The sequence below is a fragment of the Arachis stenosperma genome, chromosome 1 (assembly GCF_014773155.1).
Source record: "Arachis stenosperma cultivar V10309 chromosome 1, arast.V10309.gnm1.PFL2, whole genome shotgun sequence".
NCBI lineage: Eukaryota > Viridiplantae > Streptophyta > Magnoliopsida > Fabales > Fabaceae > Arachis > Arachis stenosperma.
This window is the reverse complement of record NC_080377.1, coordinates 6,438,424-6,452,598: the sequence shown is the minus strand read 5'-3', so window position 1 is coordinate 6,452,598 and position 14,175 is coordinate 6,438,424. Positions and strand designations below refer to the sequence as shown.

General features: G+C 35.2%; 1 protein-coding gene, 1 long non-coding RNA gene and 1 pseudogene across 2 annotated transcripts; 1 reads left to right on the top strand and 2 right to left on the bottom strand.

Moving 5' to 3' along the window:
- Positions 1-212: 212 nt before the first annotated feature.
- Positions 213-6,193, bottom strand: LOC130966096 (protein FAR1-RELATED SEQUENCE 5-like). The gene is made up of 4 exons (XM_057890859.1): positions 5,775-6,193; positions 3,779-3,917; positions 688-2,934; positions 213-557 (listed from the first exon to the last, which is right to left on the bottom strand). The coding sequence occupies exons 3-4, from the start codon at positions 2,911-2,913 to the stop codon at positions 324-326; spliced, it is 2,460 nt and encodes an 819-aa protein (XP_057746842.1). The 5' UTR covers positions 2,914-2,934; positions 3,779-3,917; positions 5,775-6,193; the 3' UTR covers positions 213-323.
- Positions 6,194-6,287: 94 nt separating this feature from the next.
- On the top strand, positions 6,288-7,103 carry LOC130966102 (uncharacterized). Its single transcript, XR_009081249.1, has 3 exons — positions 6,288-6,624; positions 6,774-6,843; positions 6,939-7,103. It is a non-coding gene; the product is annotated as an uncharacterized LOC130966102 (long non-coding RNA).
- Positions 7,104-7,742: 639 nt separating this feature from the next.
- On the bottom strand, positions 7,743-10,941 carry LOC130974294 (inactive protein kinase SELMODRAFT_444075-like; annotated as a pseudogene).
- Positions 10,942-14,175: the final 3,234 nt, after the last annotated feature.

The following is a 14,175-nucleotide window of genomic DNA, read 5'->3' as shown; positions in this document are numbered from 1 at the left end:
TCCCTTAACTGCAGTTGGGGTAAACAGAATCTTGCATCTCTCCCACAAATTATCTTAAACAATGATTAACTCCTCAGTAGCTACGTTGGCCTTTCTTCAACTATTTTTAAAACTAACATAGTCATTCTGAACATGAATATCTTTATTAAAGAGTAATAGAGTTATAGAAATTAAAAACGCAGAAAATGCAAGGGGGAAAGACGTAATCTTCCTAGTTCAATAAATGTAAATTCAATCAATTATTTCAAACTATACAAATCAACAATAAAATGTAATTAGTAAATGGAACGAAATAACCAATCATCCAAACATCTGAATCATCTTCAATCTACCATTCCAGTTTCAGGGGCCTCAACAGAAGACTCAGCTGGTCCGGAACCCATCCCGGACTCTTCGTTACTTGTAGACGCAGAAACCGGGATATTGGGACCAGGACTTGATGTTTTCACTTGATCATTAACAACTGACTTAGCTGATGAGGTTGGCGCTGGTCCACCACCAATGTTCCTATCTTTTTCCATCTTATGCTGATTTTTCACACTATCATGTCTTTTGCGCTGGTCACAAAGCAAAGACCACCGTCCATTACAAATGCATGAAAATAACATAGTTTATTTAAAAATCCATAACACAATATGACGGATCAGCATACAACAAATGTATAGACATAGTTATAGTATGAGATACCTTAGGGAGGATGCTGCTGATATTCTGTTCTGTATCATCGTCTACTGGCTCATTTGGGATTCTACCAGGAGCATTAGGACAACTTTTGTTGTAGTGCCCTGTCACACCGCAGTTTGAACACTTTCTGTGCTGCTTGAATTTTGAGTTTTTCTTAGGAGCTCCCTTACTCTTCACCACCAATGGGTCAACTACGTAGTCATCGTCTAAGTTAGCATTGCGTGGATTTTCACCTTGCTTTTGGAGTTTTGTAATTGTGTCGACAACACTATTCATTGCTTCGACAAAATCACTTGAGTTCTTACAGGCCAAATCCATCAACCTAGAGCACTCAGCACCTAACACACCAAGCCGACACTTTAGTACCTTATCAGAATCACTTGGATCATCGATGTTTGACTTCATGAAGTCACTCTTGGCATTCTTCGTCCAACGCTTGCAAACTAAGCGTTCTGGAATAACTTCAACGTGTTGGTGCTTTAGGCAGGCGAATATGTGCATGCAGGGAATTCCTCTATTTTCGAACCACAGACACTCGCAACGAAGCATGCCCCTAACTCTGTCAAACTCAACCACATAATCAATTTCTGGCACTCCAAAACTGTTACACTTGAAGTATAGTTTTCCACCATCCTGAATTACCAACTCTGTATTCATTGCACAAGCACCCTCAATTTCCGTCCTGACCTCCCGGAACATGTTACGAGTGAAAGTCTTTGCAGCAAAATCTTCAAGTGTCGGCAAAGAAGTCACGAGTACTGGTTTGGTATACTTACTATCGAACTCTGCGACTCTTTCATTGTTTCTGTAATGGCTAGCAACGGTTTCCATGTTGTTGATGAATTCAAGAAGGGTATCTTTCTTTCTCACATATGCTTTTAATAGAGAGTTAATACCTTCACACTGGGATGTTGTCCTGATTCGCCCAAAAAATTGGCCCCTCAAATAAGCAAGAGCCCATAAATTCCTCAACTCATAGGTTTGGTGGACCCAAGAGTTGCTTGATAAGTTAAACCTCGCCACCATGTCTCCCCACTTGACCTCAAACTCTTCAACACTCACATTAGCATAAATCAATCCCTTGAAGTCTGTTAGAAATCCACTGTTCTTAACCTTCTCACATGCATTCCTATGCAAGTGCCATGCACACAGTCGATGTGTTGCACAAGGAAAGACCTGTTTAATGGCTTCTCTCATTGAAAGATCTCCGTCGGTGACAACGGCCGTAGGGTGTTTACTCCCCATTGCTTCCAAAAAGGTTTCCAGGAGCCACTTGTATGAACCAATATCCTCATTAACAAGAAGACCACATCCAAATATGACGGTCTGCCCATGATGATTGCAACCAGAAAATATCACAAGTGGTTTATTGTAGACGTTCCTGTTGTAAGTCGAATCAAATGTCAAGACATCCCCAAAGCACTCATAATCAATACGGCTAGTCCCATCAGCCCAGAACAAGTTCTCCAATCGATTCTCATTACTTAATGTATACTTGCCAAAGAAATAAGAATCGTTCCCAGCTTTACCTCTCAGGTAGCTTATTGCAGCATTTGCATCACCACCCTTCACCTTTTCCTTCCTATGTTGAGTAATGAGGTTGTACATGTCTTTTTGGTTGAATGACAAGTTTGCATATCCACCTTTTTGAGCAGCCAAGTATCCCAAGACGTGACAGGTCCTCATGCCTATGTCGTGCAAATTCTTCGCCTGTTCTTTATCCGAGACACTGAATGTGCGATACTCAGGCATCATGCTAACGTCTTTTGTCTCAACTAATTCATGAGAGTGCTCTTCGTAGAACGATACAACCTTCCATTTCTGAATTTTTGTATCTAGTCTTGCACGAATTCTAGCCCGGCAACAACTTCGAGTTAGGGGTCGGTGGTCTCTGATTCTTTCGTCCTTTTCAACCTCTTCCTTTCTTGCGCCCGCCCGATTGCAAACAATTTGGCGCATAATTACGAAACCATTGCTGTCGCGTCTGACTTCATCCAACCTCACAGCGAAACCGTGAATCATTGCATAAGTCCTGTAGAATCGAAAGACAGCTTCCTCGTCAGTAAACTGAAGTTGCAAGATATCTTCTCGTGACAGATCTGCTATTCTCTTATCTTGAGGTTTGTCTTCATCAGCCTCTGAATCATCATCTAAAAAATCTAGATCCTCTCCACTTGGGAACTCAACATCGGAGTCATTTCCAAAGAAATCGCTATCCGATGGATCCATCCCCAAAAAACGAAGACACACCTACAGTTTAAAAAAAAAACAAACACATCACGACACAATTAACATTTCACGGATATGTAGACTAAAAAAGTTACAACTAATTCACATAAAATACAGCAACAAATTTTAAAGAACTAAAAGTTTTTAATACAATCCAACCAATTCTATTTACTTTTATGTCCCTCATTTGGTTGACTATCTTCTTTGTAACTTAAAGACCTAAGCAGAACAACATATATTTAGATTAACTTTTTTTAAAAATGAGCATCAATGATTTCATCACTTTAGAATTTCATTTGTAATGGTCTGTACGAAATAGAATGACATTCTCACCAAAATAATGTCATAGTCCGTACTCCATATAATATCCTCACTGCCTGAATATAGTAGGCTGTCTAGTTGAAAATGTGTACTATAATATCTATGCCCAAGATTCAGAAAAGAGTTCATATAGTTACAGTTTCCAGGATCTCATCCTCTAACATGCAAGATGATTATTAGGTATACATAACATCAGCTAGTAACAAGAAGAGTGTGGCATTTTTATGTCGAATACAGTTCAAACTCTTACCAAATCTTACTCTTTGCAATTCTGGAAAAAGTTTACTCTATATCAAGTAACAAATTCATATATACTGGATTAAATTGCAAAAATAATACTAAAAAAAAAAACCACGTGCACAAGCACAATTCCTAAAGGATGTAGTTTATACATTCTAACCTAATAAATGCATCCATGACCAATTACACGACTTAATCTCGTGACCTTAAGGTCATACAAAGATAATTCAACCATTGCTCCAAGACTTCTCTTTTATCAAACTGGAAATAATTGAAGATAAAATTCAAACCAGCATAACAGCACCTTTAATTCCGTTTGGTGTACAGTATTGTAAGACCTCGTGTAATGCCACTGGGTTGAATTCTAACACTACCCTCCAACCAGGTTACAAGAGTAGGATCAACAGCTGCAAGAAATGCTGTGGGGTCATGAAGTTAAACCCCTGCACAGAAAAAAACACATACATTAGAAAAAAAAAAGCAAAAAAAAACAGGTTAAAAAAATGTAAAATGCAGAGGCAGCAGCTGAAAAACTAAGGATTTTCCCATTTCAGAAACAGAAACGTGAAGCCAAAAATGTTATAGTTGTGAACTCAAGTAAAAGAAAACTATAACAACAAGAAAAGATTATAATTACTATAAGTGGATTATATTAATTTCACAGATTTGAAGTCAAATTCCATCTACTTGCGGAGGGACCCAATTCGACAAAGCAACTGTTGCTTACCTACTTTTCGTTTTTCTATACAGCCAAATGCTTTCCATAATCCCACATACTCATCTTTTAATATTTGGTACACAACGCTCACTCTTTCTATCACTAAATAATTGCAAGAAGATAAAATAAAAAAACAAAAGAAAACACCAACAACAACACAACATCAGCAACTGCATCAACATGAAAAGTTCGGAAAAATAACACAACAACATCAAAGGTGTTTCTGATCACAATTAAATCTACTCTTATTCCAATTACCTACTTCAATTCCAATTAACTCAGTTCAGAACAAAATTAAAGGACATCAAGCAAACAATGAACAGCACAAAACTCAGGCTAGAATAAACCAATAAAAATACTACAAAATGATTCCAAGTCACAACAAACAGAATTCAAATTCCAGCTAACAAAGGTCACGAACAAAATTAAGTAATTAACCAAAATACATGATTCCTATTTCCCAGTCACAGAAAATAAGATATTCAGAACTAAAAATCATGAACAACTTAGACTTTTCAGAATCAGTAATCACAAGAGTGAACAGCGCAAAACTCAAGCTATAATACAAATAAATAAATATTACAAAATGGATAAAAGGAGAAGACCTACATGGAGCACGAACAGAACCAATAGAGATGTCAGCAGCGAGGGAATGTTTCAGCTAACGGATGGAGACAGAACGAACAGAGATGTCAGAGAGAAACTGAATGCTAGGTTTGCTATGAAGAATATGGGAGATTTACACTAATGTTGATGGAGGTCTAATGTTAACACGGTTGTTGGAAGTTCAAACTTTGGTGATCCAAAACTATTTATATATGCAACTGGCAGCTTACAATATCTAATAGTGACCAAACCTAAAATGTCTTATAGTGTGTACAAATTTACTCAATTTATCCAACTTCCTTTAATTTAGATTCTTATTAAAAAATGTTGAAACGGGTACTTAAATACTTAAATGGTACAATAAGCTACGATTTATATTTAGAAAGAAATAATTTTATAGCAGTTATTTTTTATTGTGATTCAAATTAGGTTAAAGGATCTTAATGATAAAAAGGTAAAACAAGAACAGAAAATCACAACAAAAAAGAGGTAACACAAGAAAACACAAGAACAATTAGCAAATTAAGAAGTTCACAATAACAGTTTAAACATCTACCAGAAGAACACTAATGCAAGTGCAATCATCATGCTAACATGTTTTCTGCAAAGATGCTATTTGTACAGCTAAAATCCCCTAATTACTATGATCCAATTATTCTAATTTCACATGCTATCAACTTACTAAGTTTCTAAAAGCTAGAAAGTATAAAACCAACCAGAAATATGGTTAAAGCAATTCATCAAACATGTTGAGTGCGGTAAAATTAAAACGAAATAAGAGAATTCAAAGCTTTATTTCATCGTGATAGGGAAGAGAATATAACTATTGTAACTTTAATTTATTCTACCAAAACATCCAAAGCACTACCAAATAAAATAAGTACTTATTGTAATATAAATCATAGGTTGCGGAGTTTGAAGAAGAGTATTGGTGTTGTGTGAGTGTATTGTCTGGTGGCGGGTTTAGGGAACTCACGGCGGGGACAAAAGAGAGCAGTTTGAAGGCTGTGTGGAGCGCGCGGGTTGGTCGCAGAGTTTGAAGCAGAGCAACGTGGCTTTCAGACGCACGCGAACTCGAACGGTGAACGGCGATTGAACGCGAACGGTGAACGCCGAGCGAACGCGTACGGCAAAGAACGCGATCGAAAACGCGAACGTGAACGGCAAACAAACGGCAACGGAAGCGCGGCTGAGCAGACAAAGACGACGGACGCCGAGGTCGAGGAAGCAACCGCGATCGGTGACAGCAAACAGGGGTTGAAGATTTGGAGCACGAGGGACGCTAGATGACGGATGGCGAACTTTGAGTGCGACGGACGGCGGCAGTATGAAACTCCTTGTGGCGGTGGTGTAGGCTTACCGTGCTAGGGTTTTGTGGTTGGGTTTGGGTCTCTGACTGAAAGAAAGAAACGGAGAAAGGGAGAAAGAAACGAATGAGCTTCCCTTTTTTGTGTAAACCGGCCTGGTTCCGGTTCGATCCGACCGGTCGGCTTTTGTGCGGTTCAACGATTTTTTGTCGGTTTTCTAATTACCAGTTTTATATACCTGCTCGGTCTGTTAGTGTTATTAGTTTGCGGTTAAACCGATCCAATCGACCGGTCCGTCCAGTTTCCAGGTTTATTGTTGAGAACAAAAACCGCCCTCAATTAAGCATCAACACATTTTGCGTTCAATAGTGAGGTTGCAATTATTCATCTTTTTATTGCAATATTTTTTCTGTAGGAGCTGCATGAAAGAGGTCCAGATGGAGGACCATGCTCTACTCTCTTCATTGCAAATCTTGGTCCAAACTGCACTGAAGATGAACTGAGAAAAACTTTCTCAGTGTGAGTTGTTGTGTCTATAGTAAAGTTGTTCATATTGGAGCAGTGCTGGACCTACTGGTTCTTGTTATATCTTGATCTTGCAATGTTCAGCTTTCACTTGATTTTGAGTTTTTACTATCGAGCTTTAATGACTTAAATCCATTTTCCAGGTATGCTGGATTCAACATGGTCAAAATCCGTTCTAGAGGAGGAATGCCGGTTGCATTTGCTGATTTTGATGTGAGTCATAGTTCTTGTTCAATCCCCTGTTGGTCAGTGTAGTAAATTTTGCTTGCTTACTCCTTATCAATTTACTAACCTTTATTCTTTTACAGGAAGTTGAACAAGCTACTAAGGTCATGGAGCAGCTTCAGGGCAGCATGCTGTCGTCGTCAGATCGGGGTGGCATGCACATACAGTAACTTCGAACCTAATGGTTTCTATTAATTTTAGAAACTCTAGCTAGGATTGATGTCTTATGTCCCTAAATATTTTCTTGTAGATACGCAAGGTCTAAAATGAGGAAGCATTAGAAGAAATGGAAGTAAGCCAATTTCCAGATAATTTTGTTGTTTGATATAAAAGGCCACCATTGTGTTTTCTCTAGCATAGTTGCAACGTATTGGAAATATTGGGAATGTTTATCAACCTTAGAAAACATCTTCATTTTGTAGTATATTCCGTTCACTAATATAAAAAAAGATATTCCCTCATTTTGTTTTTATCCCCTCATTTTGTTTTGATCACAATTTGACATGTCTCATGAATTTATGTTGTCTGAACCCTCTCAGGATTGTCATCATCAGCCAACCAATGAATTTTGCTTCACATGATTCCTAGAAGTCAAGAATTCAAAAAAGCATATGACATTGTCAACATCAGCCAGCCAAGATTTTTTGGGTTTATTAATTGCTTCAAAATTTTAAGATTTTTAAAATGGATAAACTATATCAGTCTCATTAACTGCTACTATATATTCAGCATTTTTTGCTTTTGTTTTGTCATGTCTATACTTACCACTTTTAATTATGAGATATTGAGATTAGTGCTATATTTTATAAAATATGAAGATATTGTGTCATGAGTCATGAGACTTGCATATATTAGAGTTTAGTGTACATTTTCATAAATAAAATGTTTCTGATATCATTCAAACTCAAAAAGGTGAAGTGTCATTATTAATTACCCTGTGATTTTAGTACCCTTCATAGATGCAAAAGGCTAACTCTGATTTGTCTGTGTCACTGTCCAAGTTGGTTCAGAACTTCAGATGACAACCATCAAACCATGTTTGTTTGCTTCTCAATGCATGCATGTGCATGGACACGCACATGGAAAGTGAAAAGGGATAACTAAACCAACAATCTTTGAACCTAGAAGAAGCTACTCCATTTCATTTCATTTCAAGATCCCACAAACTCTCTCAACTCAAAGAGGCCCTTTTAGGCACAATAGTGTGTACATGATTTTCCCCGAAGAATTTCAAAAGCTTCTATATTTTTTTACCTATCCTACTTTCACCCTGCTATTATACACATGCAAAATTAGATCACTGCAGAAAGATAGATAGAAAGATGCGAAATTACAAAACAGGAGGGAAAATAAACATATTTAGCATAACAAGAAAAAAGCAATTTTCAATTTTGATCAAGTGTCAACCCCTTTCTAAATGTCATCTTCACATGAAGTCCTTCTTGCTTTGTTGTCCCTATCCCAATATGCGGGCCTGTATTTGTCAAGAGATATCTTCCCACTGAATGATTCAAGTGACTCCTCTAACAGAGGGCCGCTGTAATGGTGCGGCCTCTGCAGCGGCTCCGACCAGATTCGGCCACTCCGGTTTCCCACATCATAACTTGGAGTTGAAATGTAACTTGTGTCCATGACCATGTCGCCGTCCAGTATACGAAGAACCTTGAATAAACAAGCAGAAATAATTTTAAAACAGTAAGGCAGGGAACATGGTCAAATTCAGAAAACATGATCTAAACATGCAGCATTAGCTTTTCCTATTGATTTTAACTTAAAACAGAGTTTGATCAAATTATACAAAATATGTGATTGATAATTCTTCAAAGCAATTTTTTCCAACAAAAAATAAGTTCAAGAACTTTTAACCTGTGACATGCGTGGTCTAGAATGAGGAACTCGCCGTATGCATAATGATGCAGCATGCAACATGCAAGAGACCTCATTTTCTAAGTATTGGATCCCCAGCCTTGGATCAGTCAGTTCCTCAATGGCATATTCTTCCAACAGAGGTCGTGCCTGTTAAATATCAAGACATTTACTCAAATTTCGACAAGACTTGGCATGAACAACCAGAAACATAAAAGGGGATTAATATAGGATTTCTGATTGTTAATTATAGACATAGCCATACTTTAACTCTTAGGCAATGTTTGGTTGGGGATAAAATAAAAGGTGAAATTTTTCACAGAATGGTTCCAGTAAAAATTGCAAATATAACTTACCCACTCAGTAAGACACTGCTGTCCCTTAGGCCGCGTGAGATCCACAGCTTTTCTCCCTGTAACAAGCTCCACCAATACCACCCCAAATGGATAAACATCAGCTTTTTCAGTTATTTGGCCGCTTTGAGCATATTCAGGAGCCAAATACCTACACAATAACGACATATCTTAATTGTGAGTTCATATTTCTCAGACAAGTTTTGATTATGAAAACCATTCAGGACAAACACAAATACATACCCGAATGTTCCAATTACTCGGGTTTCCACACCCGTGTCTCCATCAGGTTGCCACCTCGCCAATCCAAAATCACCAACCTTGAAATCACCATATAATGCTGTTAGAAAAATTAGGCATGTATGTAATCCAACTCAAATTCAGCATACACCAGAGTTTAGAATGTAATCTATACAAGACTCAGAAAATTCTGTCTTTTACATCCAATGGTAGGTAATTTTAAAAATGTAGATGGGTGGATATTCAAAAGTGAGGTAAAGGTGCCTTTTATAGTGTAAACTACAAACCTACAAGAATGCATTGTACAATAGGCAAGCACTACCATACCAGTGGTTCAAATCAAGAGTTATGAGAATGTTGTTAGGCCGCATGTCACGGTGGATAATGCATCCCACTCTGCACTCTTCATGAAGATATCGTAACCCACGAGCAGCTCCAATGGTAATTTTTTGCCGTGCAGCCCATTCTAATGGTTCTCGCTGTCCCCCTGAAATAGTTTGAAATATTAGACTAATTTACAATCATATCAGGAAAATATATGTCTTGTTTCAATCACTGTATTCAAAATGAAAACATCGTCACATTAATCCTACTTCACCACCTGCTTTTAGTTGGCATCAGATTAATAAAAATCAAAGAAGCAAACATAAGTCTGATATTATAGTCCAGTGCAATTGAAAAAAAATTCTGTAAGAACAGAAGTTCGGATGCAAGAGATCAAGAGAAATCACCATATAACTGTGAATCCAATGATCCATTGCATATGTACTCGTAAACTAGTAGCCTTCTCTTATCCTCTATACAGAATCCAATCAGCATAACAACATTTCGGTGCTGAGCACAACTCAGGACTTCTACCTCTGACCAAAACTCAAGGTCACCCTGAGAACTAGCCAATTTATGTTGCTTGACAGCAACGACTTGTCCATCCGGTAGAACCCCTCTGTGAACGGATCCAAATCCCCCCTCAGCCAGGAAGTTGGCCTCAGAGAATCCACCAGTGGCAAGTTCTAGCTCGGCATAGCTGGACCATCCTCAAGTCAGTCACTGACTTGCCATTATCTTGCACAAGAAATTAAGTAAGTATTTCATGAATCAGTTTAACATGAAGCCAACCCTTGAAACTATCTAACTAATACAAGGTTAGCATTGGCTGACGGCTCTGTGAGTTATGGTTAACAGATTGGCTTAGAGCATGAGACAGATTTGCTCTCGGTATACGTAAGAATTTCTCTGACCACGCTCACTATCTCAGATTTTAGAACTATATCAGATTGAAGAAACAAAAAATCATGAAAATTTTCAGAACAATATCAAATCAATAACAAAATTTCCAAACAATATCGAATCAATAAAAAATAAATTCAGAACTGCATCTTAATTCAGGCAAATCAAATTCATGAAAAATAAGTTATCTAAAAAAAACCTAAGGAGGGCAGTTCCAGAACTGTTTTGCTAGAAAATGGGAGTTTAGGGAAGGGCGAAAGCGAGTCGGTTGCTTGTGGGTGAGGACGACGGCGAGCGTACGGCTTCTTCGACGGTGAGAACGAAGGTTGGGGACTGGGGGGCACTAGTGAGTAAAGCCCGCCTTCTTGGTGTTACCATCGTTCTGCTTCTTCGTCGCCATTGAAGCTCAAGCTCTGAACTCTGAATGGGGATGATTGATTTTGAGTCTGAGCAAGCCGTGAGACAGCTACTATCTTTTGAGCCGCAAACACAATATCACCAAAACAAAAGGAGTAGTTTGGGTGCTCTACAAGTTCGTAGGCGCTCACAGTTTTCTCCGTTTTTTCTCCGGCAAAATTATCTTCATTGGAAATGGAAACAGCTCTCCATTGTACAGAGTTGAGTTAATTTTTTGTTTCATTTTCAGAGAGAAATGGGTCTGAAGTGAATTGAGTTCTGCACAATGATAAAAATATAATTTTATTTTTTAATGTTTATAGAAATTATATATTTATCCCTCTTATAAAAATATTTAATTATAAAATTACCCTACTTTAGTTAAGATATTAACCTTTGTTGAGTTAAATTAACTCAAGCTAAAATTAAGCATCCAATTAAAACACGCTACGTCACGAGGGGTAATTTACATGTTGAAATAGAGGGGGTTGGGTAGCACTCACCTATATATATATGTATATGTGTGTGTTAAGTTAGATACTTCAGTTAAATATATGTCAAATTATCTAACTTATTTCATCTAATATTTTTATATAAAAACTATTACAACTATTTTTGTATGAGTAGTCATCGTCTATATGTAGCGAGAAATCCTTAGCATTAAAATTTAAAATTATTATTACAAATTATTTTTTTAATAATAAGATAATTTGTTGCAAAAATTTTCAATCATTTTGTAACAAAAATTACTTTGTTTTTTACAAAATGTACTTTTTTTGTAATGGAAAATTGTTCTGTTGCGAGAGTTCAAAATTGTTTGTAACAAAAAGTTGTTTTATTATAAAAGTTTAAATTGTTTTATAACAAAGAGTTGTTGTTTCAAAAGTTTAAAATATTTTATAACAATTTTTTTGTTGCAAAAATTTAAAATACTTTTTAACAAAAAAATGTTTTGTTTCAAAAATTCAAAATAACTTTTCAGAATTTATTCATTTGTTCAAGATTTTATTTTTCACAACCTTAGGATTTTATTTTTCAAGATCTTGGTTTATTAAAGATGATGGTCTTCTTATTTGAGAAAAAAAAAAAAAAAAAAAACTTAGCAACGGAGAGAAAGTCTTGTAAGGTTGTTCACAATGCAAATAGGGTTTTGGGAATGATGGAAACCAAGGCCAATCACTTTTGCATGGAATCCTTTGAATTGAGTATAGACATTTTCTCTAGTCAACCGAATGAAACTACTAATCTATGTAAATTAAACTAGCTATCTTCGAGTTAACCAATTATGATTTACCTTTTTTAGAAAAAGAAAAGTCAACTCAAAAGAAACATAAGAAGGTTCTCCCAGATTATTAAGGAAGTCTATATAATTAGGGGGAAATCAATGTGAGTTTTTTAATTTTGATATGGGGAAGGTGTAGGTGTTTTTCAACGTTATGGGGGTTTGGAGTGTTTGACGGAGATGTGACGGCGTTGTTAAAGAAATCGGTGGCACCGATGGGGGGAAGGAAATCGGTGGGACCGATTTTCAGGAAGGGGAGATGCTCAAATCGGTGGCACCGATTGGTGATCCCCTTGCCACACGTCGCGCATGCAGCTGGCTCCTGGGTGGCCCGTGACCCCTTATCTGTATTTCACCCACCGGATACCCCTATCTCTTTCACTCTCCAACACTCTCTCTTTCTCTCTCAACTTTCCCTTTCTACTTACTCTCAACCCCACTACTTCACCATTGTTGGACCACCATATCTCAGGAGAAAAATTAAATAAAAATGCCAAAAAAAAGGAAAACCAAGGAAGTAAATCAACCGGAGCTTCATATTGTTAATTATCTTGGAGATCTAAATCATGTAAGTTTTTTTTTTAATAATTTTATTTAATGATAATAATAGTGATAATTTTAGATTTTATTAACAGTATATATTGTAATGACACTAAGTAGAAATTAGAAATTAAACATATATGTATGTATTTTATTATTAGGTGGTTAGAAATAGAAATAAAAATAGGAATAAACCTTGTATGTATGTATGTATGGAGATGAATGTTTGTTTGTTTGTACTGGTGATGAAAATGAAGCCCTGGGTAATGTATATTATTTAAAAAAAAAGAAAAAAGAAATGTTTAAAAAAATAATACATGAAAAAAAAAAAGTAAGATCTGTACATATTAAATTGGAATAGGGAGATATTGATATATTGTTGTTGTTATTATCAGTATTAGTAATCGAATTTAATTAATTATTACGATTAATAATGAAAATTTTATTAATTATTTTATTGATCGTTAATTATTATGATTAATAATAAAATTAGTATATATACTGTTTGAATAATAATAATAATAAAAAATTAGTATGTTGTTTGGTTTATATAAATAATAATAATAATAATAATAATAATAATATAATAATATATAAAAAATTAGTATGCTGTTTTTTATAATAATAATAATAACAATAATAATAATCATAATAATAGAGAAATTAGTATGTATGCTGTTTGAATAATAATAATAATAATAATAATAATAATAATAATAATAATAATAATCAGAAATTAGTATGCTGTTTTTTTATTTGAATAATAATAATAATAACAATAATAATAATCATAATAATAGAAAAATTAGTATGTATACTGTTTGAATAATAATAATAATAATAATAATAATAATAATAATAATAAAAAATTAGTATGCTGTTTTTTTATATGAATAATAATAATAATAATAACAATAATAATAATCATAATAATAGAGAAATTAGTATGTATGTTGTTTGAATAATAATAATAATAATAATAATAATAATAATAATAATAATAATAATAATAATAATAATAATAATCAGAAATTAGTAGTATGCTGTTTTTTTATATGAATAATAATAATAACAACAATAATAATAATAATTAATAATAATAATAATAATACTAATAATAATAAAAGATTAGTATGCTGTTTTTTTATATGAATAATAATAATGGACATGTTTTGAATTGAAATTATGTTGGGAATTAGTTTTAATGGACATGTTAAGCATAATTGTGTTTTTGAATAATATAGTTATATTATATTTGTTCTTATACTAGAAAATGTGGTATTGTAGGCGTCAAGGATGTAATTGTGCGATCATTTACACCCGCCGGATCCATATAACCAAATTGTTGAGGCACAGTTACGCGAGACTGGATTTTATTATGTATCCCAAATTGGAGTCATTAAAGGCCAGTCAGCA